This window comes from Panthera pardus, unplaced genomic scaffold (assembly GCF_024362965.1).
Source record: "Panthera pardus isolate Hobbes unplaced genomic scaffold, ASM2436296v1 HiC_scaffold_2, whole genome shotgun sequence".
NCBI classification, from domain to species: domain Eukaryota; kingdom Metazoa; phylum Chordata; class Mammalia; order Carnivora; family Felidae; genus Panthera; species Panthera pardus.
The window spans coordinates 91,560,394-91,578,752 of NW_026526765.1; the positions used below are offsets into that span (position 1 = coordinate 91,560,394).

At 36.8% G+C, this 18,359-nt stretch overlaps 1 protein-coding gene across 2 annotated transcripts in view; it reads left to right on the forward strand.

Moving 5' to 3' along the window:
- The window catches only part of EDIL3 (EGF like repeats and discoidin domains 3), a 416,155-nt gene that overhangs the window by 181,817 nt on the left and 215,979 nt on the right, over positions 1 to 18,359 (forward strand). For both annotated transcript variants that reach the window (XM_019462837.2, XM_019462838.2), the window contains one exon: positions 5,895 to 6,023. In XM_019462837.2, the coding sequence (XP_019318382.1) occupies positions 5,895 to 6,023 (129 nt within the window). The remainder of the gene's footprint in view (positions 1 to 5,894; positions 6,024 to 18,359) is intronic.

Consider the following 18,359-nt stretch of genomic DNA (forward strand, 5'->3'; position numbering starts at 1 on the left):
TCTTATTTTGTTTTTATAAGCTCTAAGTGGTTGGATAATTCTTATTTGTTTTAAAATTTTGCTCTGCTCTAAATTTGTTTTCAAAGCTATATATAAGCAATATATATATATATATATATATATATATATATATATATATATGCTTACATGTTACAGAAAAAATATGAGATGCCCTAAATATACCAAAGTTTTGGCAGTAAAAGTGAAGAATGTGGCCATATTGCAAACATTTGTTAATGTGATTTCACTAAGGAAACCCTAGAATTAAATTTCCAGAAACCATTATGTAAACTCTCTCTATGTATGGATATATACATACACACACACATACACACACATATACTGAGTGTATTATATTTGCAATAAAGCATAGCTATTAAAATTACCTTTAATAAGTGAGATGCATAAACTGGATGACTAAATATTTTCTTGTGTTGTGAACCTACTCTTCCAGCTGCTGACTATTTTAATTCTGTTGAAAATATCTATCCAAATTAGTAGAGTGCTTAGAACATAATAGATGCCTAATGAATAAATGTTATTTAACCTGAAATCAGAACAACCAAAACCAAAAACCAAAACCAAAACACTCTGTGTTGATCAAAGTCAGGGCCTGTGTGTTTCTCACCTTCACAGTACAAGCAATAATATATGCTATAGGTGATGATTATTATTTATCAGTATGCCAAAACCTTAACATAATAACTTGTTTTCCGTGTAAAACAGTTGATATGTTGGACGAGGGAAAACACAAAAACAGAAAGAGAGTTTCCTGGGATCTCTAATTCTCGTATGATTAGCGCATTTACCACTTGGAGAAACAAACCTGGAAAGAGTTGATATATACTTTAATTATCACTATTTAATATCAAACTACAAAACGTTTTGGCTAACAAGCAAATTCTGTGAGTTGAGACTTTCGGCTACATTTATTTTACTGCCTTTATGTACTAATTTGTATATTCCGATTATTTCATCTTGCTAATGCTTTAAATGAATGTCTTTATTTACACAGGATTTGGCAAATTAGGAGAACAAAACACTATTGATGAGATGATACAATGTTACATTTTTCTTGATTCTATATTTGCCAGAGAATTAAGATACATGTAATTATTATGCAAAAGTTTACATTTTAATGATCTGTTATTTACAATTGTAGTGGTATTACACTTGTAATACTCTTGAAGCTTAAACTCTATTAGAGATGAAAAATACTGGAACTTAATTACAGATTTAAAGAACTTGAACCTTGAAAGGTGTAGAAAAGTTACAGAAGGTATCCTAATTAATTATCTAGTGAAAAACCAAAAGAATTTGGTATCTTATAAACACAAATTTGAATGAGATTTATGCGAAAGATGTCATGGTCATCACTCATTTTGTCATACCCTTGTTTATTCAAAATTTATTCACCACCTACTATGTACATGACACTGCCCATAGAGAACTTACGGTCTAATGGGGAAAAGGGACACTCTGTCATGAGTACTCCAAAAGAGTATGTACAAGGCATACACCATAAGTGGGACAGACAAACAAGCAAACAAACAAAATCTCTGTGTTAGACGGAGTCAATTTTTTTTCTTATCCTCATAGTGCAAGCAAGACTATATACATACAAATATGTAATTACAAAATATTACTGGGGAAATATACATATTTTTCAGTTGATTTCAAACATAGCTGAAATGGAGAATGGAGCACTGTTAGTATAGCAGAGCTTATCTATCTATATTTATAATATCTAATACACCCTGATTCATTTGCTGAAAACACTCTGAAATATTTCCGTTTAGGAAGGCTTTGGAGTCCTGCATTATTTATAGGAACATGCTTAGTGAATTCATGCTGATTCTGTTTGCATCTATCAAGATTAACATATTAATATACAGACCTTCAACATGGCAGGAAGTGTGGCTCAATAGAAAGTGCATAGATTTATAGTCAGGCAGAGTGTGTTATAATCTTGCCTCTTCCAGCTAGGCATGCCGCTTAACGTCTGTGAGCAAGCCTGTTTTCTGGCCTCTAAAATGAAGATATCTTCTTACAGAGCATTAGTTAGAATACTGTGTATACTTTATGTTGCTTAGCATATAAGGCACTCTAGAAAGGTTAAATCCTTGTCCCGTTTATTTTACCTCATCCTCACGCTTTAAATGAAAATCATAGAATTTCTTAGAATAGGAAAAATAACAGCAGTCACAACTTCAGTTAACAGGTAATCTTTTTCTGAAACTTAGATGTCAGCTGAGGTCATGATGTTCTTTGGGTTGTAAATGAAATCAGCCCCAACGCTCTAACTCCTATCTTTTGGGAATCCCAGAGGTTGCACCAAGATTGCCAAGCAGGCTTCACCTATGCCCTCAGGAAATATCTAGTGTCTCAAACTTTAGATACCCTGTCAGCTCTGTCTTCTGCCACCTATCTCTTCTTGAATCCCCTGGGCTTCATGTGCTGTAACGTTTCTTCCTTTCCACCAGTATAAGCTGGATGAATGGCACAGCCCTTTCCTCTTGATTTCCCCAAACACCACACACAGGTCTGTGCATCTAGCGGACTAAATGTAGATCTGGATGCTCCATCAGAGACAGTTCACACAGGAGCTGTGCTAACAACTTAAACCTGAATTTTAGATGCCATGCTTTTTTACTAGCTACTTATCTTAACATATTACAGCCTCATAGCATACTGTTTGACCCCACTCTGTCCCTCAAGTCCACTTCCAGCTCAGCCTTGGGGTCTCTTCTTCTGGGTTTTCTCCATCCATTCCTTAGTTCTTCCCTTTATTATGCAGAGCCCTTAACTCATCCTCAACTTTGAGCCACTACTTTTCTAAGGTGCAGTAGGCTTGCAAGCTACTGTTTGCCCCTCGTTCTTCAAAGTGACTTCCATAGACCACCCTCCATGGAATCATGGCTTTAACAGTTCCTAAGAACTGATGAAAGCCTTACTATTTCAGCCTTTTTTGTTGTTGTTAATCCCTCCCTCACCCAGCTTTTTAAGAGGAAGAGAGCATAGAAAAGTTTTACTTCCTCTCAAATATAAACGACATCATGCTCTTTAAGAGGCAAGAATAGCTTGATCATTTCTGGTTTAATAACTTAAACTGTTTTCCTCCTAATACAAATCCTTAAACCCAACTTTTCTTATATTAGGTTTTTGTTTTTGTTTTTGTTTTTTTGGTTTTGTTTGTTTGTTTTGTTTTGTTTTGTTTTTAGTTTGAAAAATGACTGAATTCTTATTAGGCTTTGTTTCCTCATCTGCAAAATTGAAAGATTGGATTAGGTTATTTCCAAGGCTCCTTATTTAAAATTATATAATTCATTGAGTGTAATTACTTACATATTTTTTTCTGTAGCAGTTATATCCATGGCTAACACTTATCAGTTAATAAAAAAAACTGTCATGGCTTTTCTTATTTTGAAGTGAACTGATGAATCAAAATTCTAAATCAATTTTTTTTTCATTCTCCCTTCCCCAACTTTTTAGTCTCTAAAAAAATATAGGTTTCGGGATCACAGACTCTTAGTTTGAGACCTATAGACATCACTCATAGAGGTTCATTTGAGAAACATTATCTGATATTTGTGCCCTACCTTTTTTTTAAGGCTAATGGTAATGACAGTGACCTCATGGAGTAGCTAAGAGAAATAAAGTGATTACATATGTGAAAAGAATTTATAAATTGTAAGGTACCATCAAACGTGAATTATTTTGGGAGAGGGAAGAAGGAAAAACTGAGAAAGAAGAGGTTCTGTGACATGATTTGCATATTTTAGCAATGGAAGAAACCTGATTCCATTTGCTACAAAACAGATCATTGGTGCAGTTCTTTCTTCCTGTCTTAAACATTGGCAGTGTACCAACTGGCAGGTGTGGGTTAGTTTAATTAATATACCACACCGCACAAAACTACCTACTTAAATAAATGAGATTGTTTTTAATTGATGTCAAGGTATCTGGAGAAAAATCACAGATATACTAATTTCTTTTCACTTTTTGAAAGTTAACCCTATCAACATGATCCAGAGTTACCACAAGGTGTTGTATTTCATGCATATTCTCGTTAGATTCCACAACTGTTGAATTTCATGAAATTTTAAACTGAAAGAAACTGAGTTTCAAAGACAGTTGCTGGAGAAAGCAATTAAATTTTAGTCTTGCCTCCACGCAAGACAATGTTTCTCAACCCCTAAGTGTTTCCTGTTGGAAGCTCAAAGTGATGATGGTGAATTTCCTTTTCTATCTGTAAGTCTCTAAATGACTTTGTCCCATGCTTGAGGAGCCATTCACTGTTGGACTCTTCCAACAGCCTAGCCTAATGGAGCTCTCTCCCAATTGCTTCAAGTTATCACTATTCTTGTGACCAACCCTGTTGCCTCCTCTCTACTCTCTGCTGAAACCACATGCTCCTTTTCTTGACTAATCTTCCTCCAGGACTCAGGCATTTACTTTGTCATACATAGTCACGCTGTTTAATTAATCTTCTTTCTTTTCTAATCTGAACGTCTTAACTTTCTCTTTGGTGGTTTTTCTTTCACTCATGTGTTCTAGTCTTTTTAGTTAAACAAAATTTAAAAACACAAAATTAGAGACTGCTATATATTTTTCCTTGGCCTTTCTTCATCTCGCAATGAGAGTTGATAGTTCCTTCAACGTCTCTCTTCCCTTCTTCACTATTCCTAGGCTGTATTCTGCCCTGGGTCAATTAGCATCGCTTCCAAAGAAGCAAACCGTAAGACAAAATCAGAGGTACAAAAGATTTATTGGGTGAGAATGTCTGTGATGGACAAAGGGTGAAAGAAGCAAGAGTAGGTAGGATTAGCCTTCAGACTGTGACACAAACCTGTCACTTCCAAAAGAGAAAAGAAAGGAAGGAAGGAAGATCTATTAAAAAAGCCTGGGACTGCCGTGCCACTTGAGAAAATCTCAGCCATACCAAAGGGGCACCCCAGAGTAGAGAATGTGCACTAGAGGAGCCCTGAGTTAGGCAGGACTGGCCCAGGTTCATACCTTCATTGTGCTAATAGCTGCTTTTCTCCAAGGGAGATCAGACACCACACTTCTAGTGCCTGTTAACAGGTACCAGTAACTTTGGTAAAGTCACTTTCTCAAAGCTTAAAAATGACTATCAGCCCTTTTCCCCCTATATTTGTAACTTTTGATGAGCTACTTCTTATAGACTGGTAAAAATTGTGATTTGTAGAAGCCTGCCTCACCACAAACTCATAAATAGTCAGTAAAGGTATTGCAACCAGGTGTCCATAGTACCTTGGACTATGTGGCTACGGTCATTTGTAAGTATATGCTATTTTCACCTGCAGGTTTACAAAAGCTCTTTAGTGTTAATAACTCCAGAAATTGCCATTCAGTATTACTTTTTAAACATGCAGAAGATATTTTACAATTTGGAAACCTTAATACCGATATTTTACTTAGTGCTAATATTGTTTTTGACTCCTTAATATGTGACAAACATTTTTCTGGGTGTTTGATACATACAAATTCTTTTTCATCTGTATCATCACCTTTTGAGATAGATTCTAATAATTCCAACATTTAGCACAGGGTGACAATGAGGTACAGAGAGGTTAGCTAAATCCTCCCAGGCCACATGGTTAGAAGGTGGCGAAACCAGGATTCAATCCCAGGCTATTAGAGCCCATATAACAACTCTATTTCCTATACCAAGAATATTCAGAAATATAAATACCTATAAATATGATATTATAGATATAGATTATATCTATATTATAGATATAGATATCTATAAGTATCTATAAATATGTATGTAATATCTATAAAACTGTTAATTGCAAAATGTTGGCCCAGTATCTACTTTAAAGCATATGTATCATGCAGCAATTTTTTTTTTTTTTTCTGCCTTTCAGGTCCCTGCATTCCTAACCCATGCCATAATGGAGGAACCTGCGAAATCAGTGAGGCTTACCGAGGGGACACGTTCATAGGTTATGTTTGTAAATGTCCTCGAGGATTTAATGGGATTCACTGTCAGCACAGTAAGTCATCCCCAGTCATTGTGCTTTTATTATTATTGATTGCAAACTATGCAAGTCATTATCATTCTTATTGGTAGTAGACTGATAGAAGCTTCCAGCAACAGAGAACCCTGAGAGTTGAATAATGCCACCTCTCTCCCACTGAATATACCACATCTCCTGCTGAGGACTCCTGGACTATGTCTCAATCCTCCCAGTGGTATATGGGGCTAATAGCTTCATGGTGTCAGCCTTTTTCAATATTGTCCAGCCATACTTGCAAAGTGTTGCCTTTTATTTTAAACTATCTGCCTCTTTCTTTCACACTTGTCCTGAAGCTATATTCTTCATGCTTCCCAGATATTATTCTGTTGATTAGCTTCAGAGATACACTCATAAAAGAAAACTGCCCACCCAGCCCTCTCAGCAATCCAGTTTCCTCCTGCTTCCAATGTTGGCATTTTTAGCACAAAAATCTTTGAAAGTTCAATAAATGTATTATCTGCACTTTTCTCTTTTATCCCCGTTCTTATTTATCCTGGGAAGTTAAACAAAATAGGACTGCTCGTGATGCTGTCTTCTTAGAAGTGTGGCTCAACAGAAATTCCAAGTGAGTGGTTGGGGGTCCTTATCTGTGGTAGGGGTGCAGCAAGCAGGGAAGCCACAGTGGATGGGATGCTGTCAGGGCAGGATCTTATGGAGGATGTCCCATGTGAGCTGAGTCTTGGAAGAGGGAGAGGATTTTGATCAGAGGGAGGGGAATGCAGGAATGGTACCTGGTAGTAAGAGTGGGGAATGAATACATGAGCCCTAATTGTTGGAGTGATGGTTAAGACCATGGTGTTAGGAATGAGTAAGGCAAAGCTGGGTATGTCATCTAGAGCCAGATTTCCAACCACCAGCAAACAACATAGAATGCCTCCGGGCTCTGCGACTGTGGGGGAAGAATGTACTTTTCTGGAGACTTGCCGTGACTGGGAATTTATAGTATAAGTTCTGTGCAAGACGGTTATAGTACGGTAGCATTTGTGCTCTTTACAACAGGCACCTAAACTGCCTATAATTATCTCTCAGAGCTCAGATCACCCACAAGGAACTGAGAGGCTACTGATTTTTCTCAGACTGGGTCCAGAATTGCCAAGGCTGATTCTCCCTTATTATAGCATTATTGCTCAGCATTCACACATGAATACCTCAGAGCATCCCCAGATAGACAGACATGGGAGCCCAAAGTCTTGGCTGCTTTGACATTCACTTAATCCCGTAAAGAGAACATTACTAATCTTCCTTGTTTACAAATATTTGTGATATGGTGTCAGCAGGGCCTAGAGGAAGACAGTCTGGTCACCCACTTGAGCACCTCAGTTGAGCCACTTACATCCAAACACACACTTACAGAGAAATCTTCCCTTGAAATGAGAACAGAATTTTCATAATGGGATGTTGTCAAATGTTCAGAGGCAGGAATTTCTCCCAAGGTCAGATCACCCTTACTTTTTCTTTTCTATGCTACAGGGCTCGAGGAGGGAGAGGGTAAGAGTATACAAGGATTCTTACTGTATTTAGAAAGCATATGTGGACCCTAATGTCACTTAAATATTTCATATTGATGAAGTCTCTAACCCTAACCTACTGCTGATATCAGTGTGAAGTTGTGGCTTGTCCTTAAACCAGAGGTCAAGAGAGTCTAAATATAAGCTCCAACTAAAAATATCTATACAATGGCATAAAATTTTTTTCACATCTCTGAGTCATCTTGTTTTCTTCATATTGTGAAGAAAAATTTAGTTTCAATTACCTTTAATAGCTTGGAAGTTCCATTGAAGACATCTGGTCATCATTTGATAGTCCCAGTATAAGGGAGGTTGCCCTGGACAGGGTCCTGGAGAAGTGTCCACCTGCTTCTGACTCCCATACATGGTTAGCTATGAATTCTTTCAATAGAACCATCAGGTTTTGAGAAATAAAGCAAACTATTCTCACTTCCGTTCTCCATGGTGGAACATCCAAGCCTTTTCTCTCCTACCTTACACTGTATTCAAATAAGCTCATTAATCCACATAATTTCTTTGAATTCCAGGGCTTATTTTGAAGCACAAAGAAATTCTCTCCCTTATTGTACCTGGTTCCAAACAAGACTTTAAATCCATGTTAGGAATTGCACTGGCAAGCCTGTGGCTGAGATTTTCAATTCAGAATTGGGATTTTGTGGTCTCAACAAACTAGTCACTATTCTTTGGAGTGCATCATTATCAGAAACAACAGAAAATGGAGGGGAAAGGACTGGATTTGGATTCAGAGACCTGGATTTAGATCTGACCTTTGCAGTTATTGGTTAAGTGACCTTGAGCCAGTTGTTTGATCTTTCTGCGATTGAAGATATATAAATCAAGTAATTGAACTAGAAACAGATGGTCTTCGGTTCATGCAAGCTAGGAGAGTATTTTGACTAAATGGGTAGGTTGCTTACTGTACAAAGGTTATCAAGCCATTCTCTTCATAGATGAAATTGAAAAGGATTATATATTGGAAAAGTAGATTTAAAAGTTTTGGGTTCCCTGGGAGCTTTTTCAGGTAGGGGAAACAAACAAACAAACAAACAAACAAACAAAAAGCAGCAATTTAATCCCTTGTAAGAACTGCTGGGTATCTGGGTTTATTTTTTACAATGGCAATAGTTTCATGGCCCAGATGTGCTCTAGAGCCTTGCTGCTCAAAGTGTGGGGTCATGCATCAGAATTGCCTGGAAGCTTGTTAGAAATGTAGATTGTCAGGACCGCTTAACTAAGTCAGAAATCTGTTTTTTCAAAATGATCCCCAGTAGACACCCACATACACACTGAAGTTTGAGAAATTCTGCACAAGACTTTCAGTAGCTAAAAGTAATTGGCATTCAGTTATATAACACCACATTAGAGGCAAAAATACTTATTATTGTTTTTGCAAATCAAGACAATATTGAAAGTCAATGAAAATAAGAAATGCACCAATAAAATATGAACATTTCATTTGGAAAAAGGATTGAAAATTTCTTCAGATAGCCATAAAAGGGGAGCTTATTAATTTAGTTCAATATGGCAGAATGTGAATTAAATATCTTTTGGAATATAGCTAAAGAAATTTAAGTTTCATGATACAGGAATGATAAATACATAATTAATAGACTTACTTTAACAACTATTTTGTCAATATGTTACAAATTAGAAAAAAGTGTTTCCAGTGCCAGAATTAATATTATCTACATATGATTTTTTAATAAATGGATTTTAGATTTTAGAGCAGTTTCAGGTTTACAGAGAAATTGAGCAGTGAGTTCCCATTTATCCCTCTACCTGCCTGTATTGTTGCCCCTATTACTAGCATTCGCATTAATAGGGCATATTTCTCATAACTGATACAACAGTATTGATTATTTTGAACTGACATCCATAGTTTATATTAGGGTTCACTTTTTGTATTACACAGCCCTATGGATTTTGAAAAATACATAATATCATGTCTACCATAGCCTCGTAAACGGTTTCACTGACCTAAAAATCTTCTGTGCTCTGTCTAGTCATCCCTTCTTCTTTTGCCAAATCCCTGGCAAGCACTGATTTTTTTTTTTTATCTTTGTCTCTATAGTTTTGCCTTTTCCAGAATGTCATGTAGTTGGAATCCTGCAGTGTATGTGTCTGGAATAATATAGTGTACAGCCTTTTCTGGCTAACTTCTTTCACTTAGCAATATATATGTAAGGTTCCTCCATGTCTTAATAGCTTTAAAAAAAACACTGAATAGTATTCCATTTTATAGATGTATCACTGTTTGTTTATTCATTCACCTATTAAAGAACACCTTAGTTGTTTTCAACTTTCTGGCAGTTATAAATAGTGCTGCTATAAACATTCATGTGCAGCTTTCTCTTTTGTCTTGTGTGACAGTCTTAAACTTACCAGAGTAAATATCTAAGAGTTCAATTGCTGTGTCATTTTGTAAGAGTGCGTGTAAGAGTAAGAAACCTCAGGGCCACCTGGGTGGCTCAGTCAGTTAAGCCACCCTGTTAAGCCACCAGTTAAGCATGACTCTTGATTTCAACTTAGGCCATGATCTCATGGTTCATTAGATCAAGCCCTGTTTCAGGCTTTGTGCTGAGTGTGTGGAGCCTGCTCAAGATTCCTCCCCACCCCCCCGCCCCTCTCCTGCATGCATGCATGCTCCCACTCTCTCTGCCCCTCCCCTGTTTGCATGCACACCCTCTCCCTCTCTGTGTCAAAATAAATAAATAAACACTTTTAAAAAAAGTAAGAAACTTCCAACCGCCTTCCACAGTGGTTGTACCATTTTGCACACTTACCTGTGATGGATGAGAGTTCCAATGTTCTGTAACCCCACCAGCATTTGTTACTTTAGTGTTTTGGATTTTAGCCATTATGTGTGAATTTTTTTATCATGACAGTAGCAGAGGTTATAATTTTATAAGACTAATAATAATTAGTATTTTTATATAGAATTACCAAATTATACATGCTCTTAAAATTCCATAGAATAATGTGAAATACACACATGTACATATATGTATACATATGTATATACATGCTTGTGTATGTGTGTATACATTATAAAATGTAAATTACAGGGTGAATTGAGCACCAAAATTGTCTAAAGGTTAGACTTTTGAAAGGAATTTTTAAGTACACAGTTTTCTTCTGGGAGCCTCATTTGGGGCTGACTAGAAGTAATCATATTTTATTTGTTGCCTAGTAACAAATCTAATGCCTTAGGGAAGGACGATTTCTTCATTCCCGGAACTCCTTACCACTGAAGGCATTCTGTGCATTGTTCCCTATGTGTGCACAGCTCCCAGCCTTCAATTTCTGTTAAGCATAAATTTTTGTGGTTCTTATTCTTTGAGGAAGGAGAGCTGATCTAGGTGTTCACAAGCCCTGAAAGAAAAAGGACTGGTTTAAAGAAATAGCCCATATTATCAGATTAGCTGAAGACAATATGCTCTCTAGTCCCTTTTCCCACTGAAGAAGTTGGCCAGAAAAACACAGAATCTAAAACTTTCCTCCTTATGTGTTATGCTAACTATTGTAAACCAGTTTGGTCTTAATTTTGCACTATTGATTAATGGATTCATACATTCAACAAATATTTACTTATTTTTATTTTTTGACTCGTATCAGATATTTATTATGACTTTATGAATAGTATTAATTCTAACCTAACATTAGAAAACACTTACCAGTAATACTGACAATAAGGATTTCCATCTTTGAAATCAAGCGCTTATTTGTGTCACAAACCTTGGCATTGAATTCAGCAAGGAAATCAAAGTGCTTTTTAAGATCTATGGGAAGGATTGCTTCAATGACTAAAAAATGAAAGCACTTGAATTCCATGTGATCAAGATTAAAAAGGAAGTTGTATTCTGGGCAAGAAAGATATAGATTCCAAGCTGATGCAGCATGGGCCTATGAGTCATTTTACTTTTGTAACTCAAATATTTCCCTTTTCTCAGAGTTAGCCAATGATATTTTCCATTTTGAGGATCATGTGTAATTGGCTTAATAACATATTTGGCAATTACATGTTATCTGTGTTATGTGGTGCTTAGTAAACATACAGACTCTGGTCCCACGTCTCTCCATTGCATCAAAATCTTTGGTCAGTACCCTCAACATAGTTAAAAGCATCCATATGGTTTGTGGGTGTACCAGGCTAAGGACAACTCAAAGAATGGCCTTTATTCTCCAGTTTACACTGGGGGAAGCCTGCCATTAGGGGAGACTTCTGGATTAGGCCAGGGTTTTTAATGCAGCTGTCTCTAGCCCAATTGATGAATGATCAATTAGCACTTAATGGTTCTGTGCTTCAAAATTCCTATCTGATAATTCAATTTAACAAACACCCAGACCTTCACACTGTGTTATGTGCTAGAAATAACATGTCTATAAAAACTGGAATTAATAATCCTTTGTCCTAACTGAGGGTTGATGGAGGGAGATGGGTGGAGGATGGGCTAAGTCAGCGATGGATATTAAGGAGGGCACTTGTTGGGATGAGTGCTGGGTGTTATATGTAAGTGATGAATCACTAAATTCTACACCTGAAGCCAACTTTACCATCTATGTTAACTGACTAGAATTTAAATTAAAGCTTGAAGTAAAACATTACATACAAAAAAAGTGATAATCCTTTGTCCTGCTTCCCTAAACAGGATACTTGTTAGTGTTAGATGAGAGGTTTGAAAACATACTTTACATATTTTAAAGGGTTAATTATCCCTGATGGTCTAATAATTTTAAGTATAATGGGGATTCCCATTGATCTTTAATTTCTCCCTTTCTCTAAAAACATTTTAATTGTAATTTTTTTAAGGAAAAAAATGAGTGGGGGCCAAGAGGGAGCTCAATTCACAGCTTTATGCTTTTCTGTAAGAATTCTTGTCTTAACATCCCTGATTCTTATAAATAATTATTATTTTTAAAAATTACTCTTTCTACTTTTAGCTCAATGGCCTCTTTACTTTAACTTTCCACTGAAGGATCAGTTTGCCCTAATAAAGTATTTACTTGAAAACTGTGTGGAAACTTTACCTGGAGTTATTACTGACACCTGCAAGCCATGTAACTACACTAGCTAAATCAAGACCTCTAAAGAGACTTCCAAATAGACTTGTCTCAAACTCCAAAAGATTTTCTGACTGTGGGTTGAAATTTCTAACTCTACTACTCACCAGTGACTTTACAGGTCAGTGTTGGGCGCCTTAACTGTGTAAGCCAAAGGTTCTCAAACTTACTGTACAGCTGGGACTACAGATAAATATTCAGATTTCTCTTGCTTATCTATAGATATTCCAATTTAATATATATGATTGTGGATCCAGGTCTGACTGTTAATAAGCACCCTACTGAAACTGATGCAAATTATTCTGGAACACTGATTCTCAACTGTGGCTGCACATTAGAATCACTTGAGGACCTATGAAAAATACTGATGCCTGGCTCCCACCCCAGAGACTATGATTTAATTGGTCTGGAATATGGCGTTAAGAGTTTTAAAATCTCCCCAGATGATTCTAATGTACAACCAAGGTTGGGAATCAGTGTTGTAGAACCATATTGTGAGGAATTACTATACCTTTAAGAAACTAAGCAGAAAAATACTTAAAAAGAAGCCAAGGAGCCAAGCTTAGGGTACACAAACATAATCCCACACTAAATGTATAATCATGCAACCTTATTGAATTTTGTCGTTTTTAACCATTTACAGCAAGAACTGATTGAAAGAATCAGTCCAGAGAAAGATATTGGCTTATTGTTTGTAAAATATGTTACCCACCCCCCCGCCCAGGGGCTCCTGGGTGGCTCAGTCGGTTAAGAGTTCGACTTCAGCTTAGGTCATGATCTCACAGTCCGTGAGTTCGAGCCCCGCATCAGGCTCTGTGCTGGCAGCTCGGAGCCTGGAGCCTGCTTCACATTCTGTGTCTCCCTCTCTCTGACCCTCCCCCCGCCCCGTTTATGCTCTGTCTCTGTCTCAAAAATAAACAAACATTAAAAAAATTTTTTTTAAATATGTTATCCCTTAATCTATCAGAGTTCCAAGGCATTTTAATTTTCGTGTTTTCATCCTTTGCAGGAGCCTTACAAAGAGCACTGAGATACGTATAATGGATATTTATACTATTCAAATATAGACATAATTTGTGATTTTTGCAATGAGATATTTGCATATTCACAAACTCAAAATATTTGAAAATTGCCACTTTTAATAACAGTTAAAGATTTTTTCCCATTGCTTATTGAAAGAAATTTGTCAAGAAAACAAATCTCGACAAAAAAGATGTTAAACAAATTTTGCTAGAAAATTATACACATGAAAGTGTTGTGTTTATACTAATAGGCCTGACCTTCTAGAACTGATTCATTCATGATTATATAAAGGATGTCCAGGAATATAGGTGGTACCACAAATACAGTTTAAAATATGTTTTTTTGGATGTAACAGGTTTCTCACCTTGGGCTCTTAACATTGATTTCCACATTCCTGTCCTGTAAACTATCATTGTCCATCCCAGTGACCCATGTAAGGCCTCATTCTCCCCTGAAGCTTTACCCAATCCTGTCAAGAAGTAATTTATTTATTTACACATTTAATAAATATTTTGGGGGGAGCTTACTTACTATTTTGCCAGGTTGCCAACATGTGCTTAGGAAAGTATATAAGCTCCCTGACTCTGCTGCTTGGTCCCATCTTGAAAATACGGTTAACAAGTAGGCTACTTTGTCCTGGGCTGGTGGCCCTCCAGGCCCTTGAAACTGTACATGGTCCAAAGCTATAGCAGCCATTTTGATGACATTGGGATACTCTGTGTTCCTTGGGGCTGGAAAGTCATGTGACTTTTTTTCAGAGACTCACACATCCTTTTATACACACAGCTGCTCAGCCTAACAGCTCTTTCATTCAGGGTCAAACTGACACATGAGGGGACACCATGGCCATACCTCTCTTATTCTCATCTCTACCATTTTTCCCAGAGAGACTTTTTGCAGACTCATTTGGCTTTAATCAGTTATAAAAGCAATAGCATCTGTGCAAATTGGCTCCATAAGGCTCTGAAGCCTACTCGTCCAACAGATATATGTTAATTCCTTGCTCTGTGCCAAGCACTGTTATGGACGCTAGGATACAACACTGATCCAAAACAACCAAGTCGCTGGTATCATAGGACTTCCATTCTAATGGGGAGGTAGGTAATAAAAACTATGATACATACATTTACCATATGACCCAGCAATTGCCCTCTTGGGCATTTATCCCAGAGAAATGAAAACTTGAGTTCACACAAAAATATATAAGTGGTTGTTCTTAGGAGCTTTATGGATAATAGCTAAAAATAGAATCAGCCAAGATGTTCTTCAACAGGTGAATGGTTAAACCAACAGTGGTACATACATTACTCAGCAATAAAGGGAAAGCAACTGCGGACACATCCAATAACTTAGATAAATCTCCAGGAAATTAAGCTGAGTGAAAAAATGCCAGTCCCAAGAGAATACATACTAGATGATTCTAATTATATAGCCTTTGTGAAATAGCAAGAATTTAGAAACAAAGGACAGACTAGTAGTTTTCAAGTGTTAGAGAAGAAGAGAGGGGGATGGATGTGCTTATAAAAGGATATGAGGTATTTTCGTGGTTTTGGAACTCTTTAGTATGTTGACTGGGATGATAGATGCACAAACTTACATATGTGATAAAACTGTATAGAATTACTTACATTTATATAAATGAGTAGAAGCAAAACTGGAGAAATAGGAATAAGACTGATGTAGTAATGTCAATATTTTAGTTGTGATTTTATATTATGGTTTTGCAAAATGTTAACCATTGAGAGGAACTGGGGAAAATGTACGTGGGATTTCTTTGTATTTTTTTATTTTTCTTTTTTTTTTTTACAAATGGATGTGAATTTACAATTATGTCAACAAATATTTCAATTAAAATGATTAATGTAGCACTATATAATATCAAGTATTGATGCATATTATAAGGATAAAGACAAAGAGCAGAGGTGTTTGAGTGCTGTTTTAAAGCATGGCCAAGGAAGTTTTCTCCCAGCAGCTAACTTTTCTGTGGAGGCTGTAAATGAAGTTAGGGGGTTAGGCAAGTTAACAGAGAATAGTAAATGCTAGAGTCTTAAGAAGGGTATATACCTGGAGTATGGTGAATAATGAGGAGACGGGTGGAAAAGAGGCCTGAGAGGTAGTCAAGGGTCAGATTATGTAGAGCCTGATAAGCCAGAGGAAGGACTTTTTACTTTATTTATAATTGTGAAAGAGCATCTTTGGAGGGTGAAGAGCAATAAAAAGTATGCTCACTAACTTCTGTTTGGAGAGTACCTCTGGCTGTTGATGAACAGGCTGTGTTGGAGGCAAGAGTGGAACAGCTGAGACCAGCTGGGAGATGATGGTGGCTTGGACTGAGGTGGTAATGAGGACATGGGAAGAACTAAACAGTGTTCAGATTTGGAAACTGGTTTGAAGTGGATTCCACTAGGATCATAAATATTTGTTTTTTGCTAGTGAATTTCAGTAACATTATAACTTTTTTCACTTAAATTTTGCCATAGACTGGGGCTGTATGATACACCGTTACATTTTCCAGTATGCAATATTATTGACATTTGTTTCTAGCTTTTAACAGCATCATCAGCATAGAATCTAAACTTTTAAAGATGAAAAAAGATGTGTAGTACAAACACACATATAATCACTGCCTTTAGTGTACATGATGTTACTTAATAAATTTTCAAATTTTGGTATTCTTAAAGGACTCATAAGATTGGTTGTCTTTACATGTATTTATCTTTCACATTAGCTAAGTCATAATGGTCGGATTCAGTATATTTTAAAGAAAACATAATAGAAGTGATATGTAAATCATCACTAATATAATTACATACTAAAATATAATACTGATTCTGAAAAAGAGGACATCATTGGTAAATCTGGAAATCACAGTTGCATTGAGTGGATATTTACTAACATCAGCCTTTAAAATGTATCTTGATTGATTTTGCTCTCACAGTTCCCGGTTGATTTTGCAATCATGCCATAGCCTATAAGCTTAGAAAAATTTAAGGCAATATATGCCTTGGAAATAAATTATCCTTGGATATTCAGGAAGTTGTAATCATTTTATAAGATAACATCTTACACGAGAACATTTCTAAATGTAACTTCTTCCCCTCAACCATATATAAAAAAGGATCCTTTTAGTGATAAGTAAATGATTTGCTTGTGACTCTTTCCAAATAAAATAAGTATAGTTTATTTATTGATTTATTTTTAAATGTTTATTTATTTATTTTGAGAGAAAAAGAGAGAGCAAGTGTGAGCAGGGGAGGGGCAGAGAGAGAATCCCAAGCCGGCTCCGTGCTGTCTGCACAGAGCCTGATGTGGGGCTCCATCTCATGACTGGATCATGACCTGGGATCTCACAACTATGAGATCATGATCTGAGCCGAAATCAAGAGTTGGGTGCTTAACTGACTAATCCATCCAGGTACCTACCCCTGAGTATAGTTTATTGAAAGAAGGATGGCATGAAGCAGGTTGAGAATTCACTGTAGAGGAGACCCAAGCTTTGATTTCTTATATGCTTTTAACAAGTCATATCAACTTGAACCAATGATTATGCTGAGCCTTGGCTTCCTCATGCATAAAATGGAAATAACTGGGCCCTTAGCCTTCTTTTAGGTCCAGATTGATGATATCCAGGCAATTTAAAGTATGCAATGTTACATACAATTAGAAGTTCTATACCTTCATAAACATGACTGGTTTTCAAAATACTTTTTCCTTAATTATGGTAAAAGAAATTGGGACTAAAATAAAACTAAAGTAAATACTTATTTTTATCTGAGCTAAATTTGCAGCAGAGAGGATGGGAACAATAGATGTCTCGATTTAAAAGTAAAGTCTTGGGCGCCTGCGTGGCTCAGTCAGTTAAGCATCTGACTTTGGCTCAGGTCATGGTCTCACGGTTTGTGGGTTTGAGCTCCGCGACAAGCCCTGTGCTGACAGCTCAGAGCCTGGAGCCTGCTTTGGATTCTGTGTCTCCATCTCTCTCTGCCCCTCCCCCACTCACACTCTGTCTCTGAAAAATAAACGTTCAAAAAATTTAAATAAATAAATAAATAAATAAATAAATAAATAAAGCAAAGTCTTGTAATCAAGAGTGTGTATCTTCTTAATAGCTGGGGTGAGAGAGAGGTAAACAAGGAAAGGGGTGGAGGGAAGGAGGGAGAATGGGTGAGAGAAAGAGAGAGAGAGAGACAGGGAGAGAGAGAGAATGAAAACATGTCGTGCTATTTTTCCAATTGTTTGGTTTTCAGTGAAACTCCTTAGAAGATTTGTCTGTACTCAGTGTCTCCTGTATGCTCTGTGATTACTTAAAGACCATAATATCCAGATTCTGATCACTTCCTACACTTCCACTTTTTTCTCTACGGCACTCTGATCCATTATTATGTACTCAAATGATTGTGCTATCTCTACATTTGTCTCTAGTGTATTTCTAAAACAACAGCCAAAGTGATCCTCTTAAAACACAACTCATATTAGGGCATTTCTGGGTACAACACCACCCTCACACACACACACACACACACACACACACACACACACACACACACACATACACACACACGCACGCACGCACGCACATTTCCTACTTCACTTGGAGTAGAATCCAAACTCATATAGCAACCAAGAGACCAACGTGTTCTGTTCCTGCCATCTTGGATCTTCCCAACCATGTTCCATCATGCTGATTCCACTTGGGTCACACCATTTTCCTTGCTCTCTG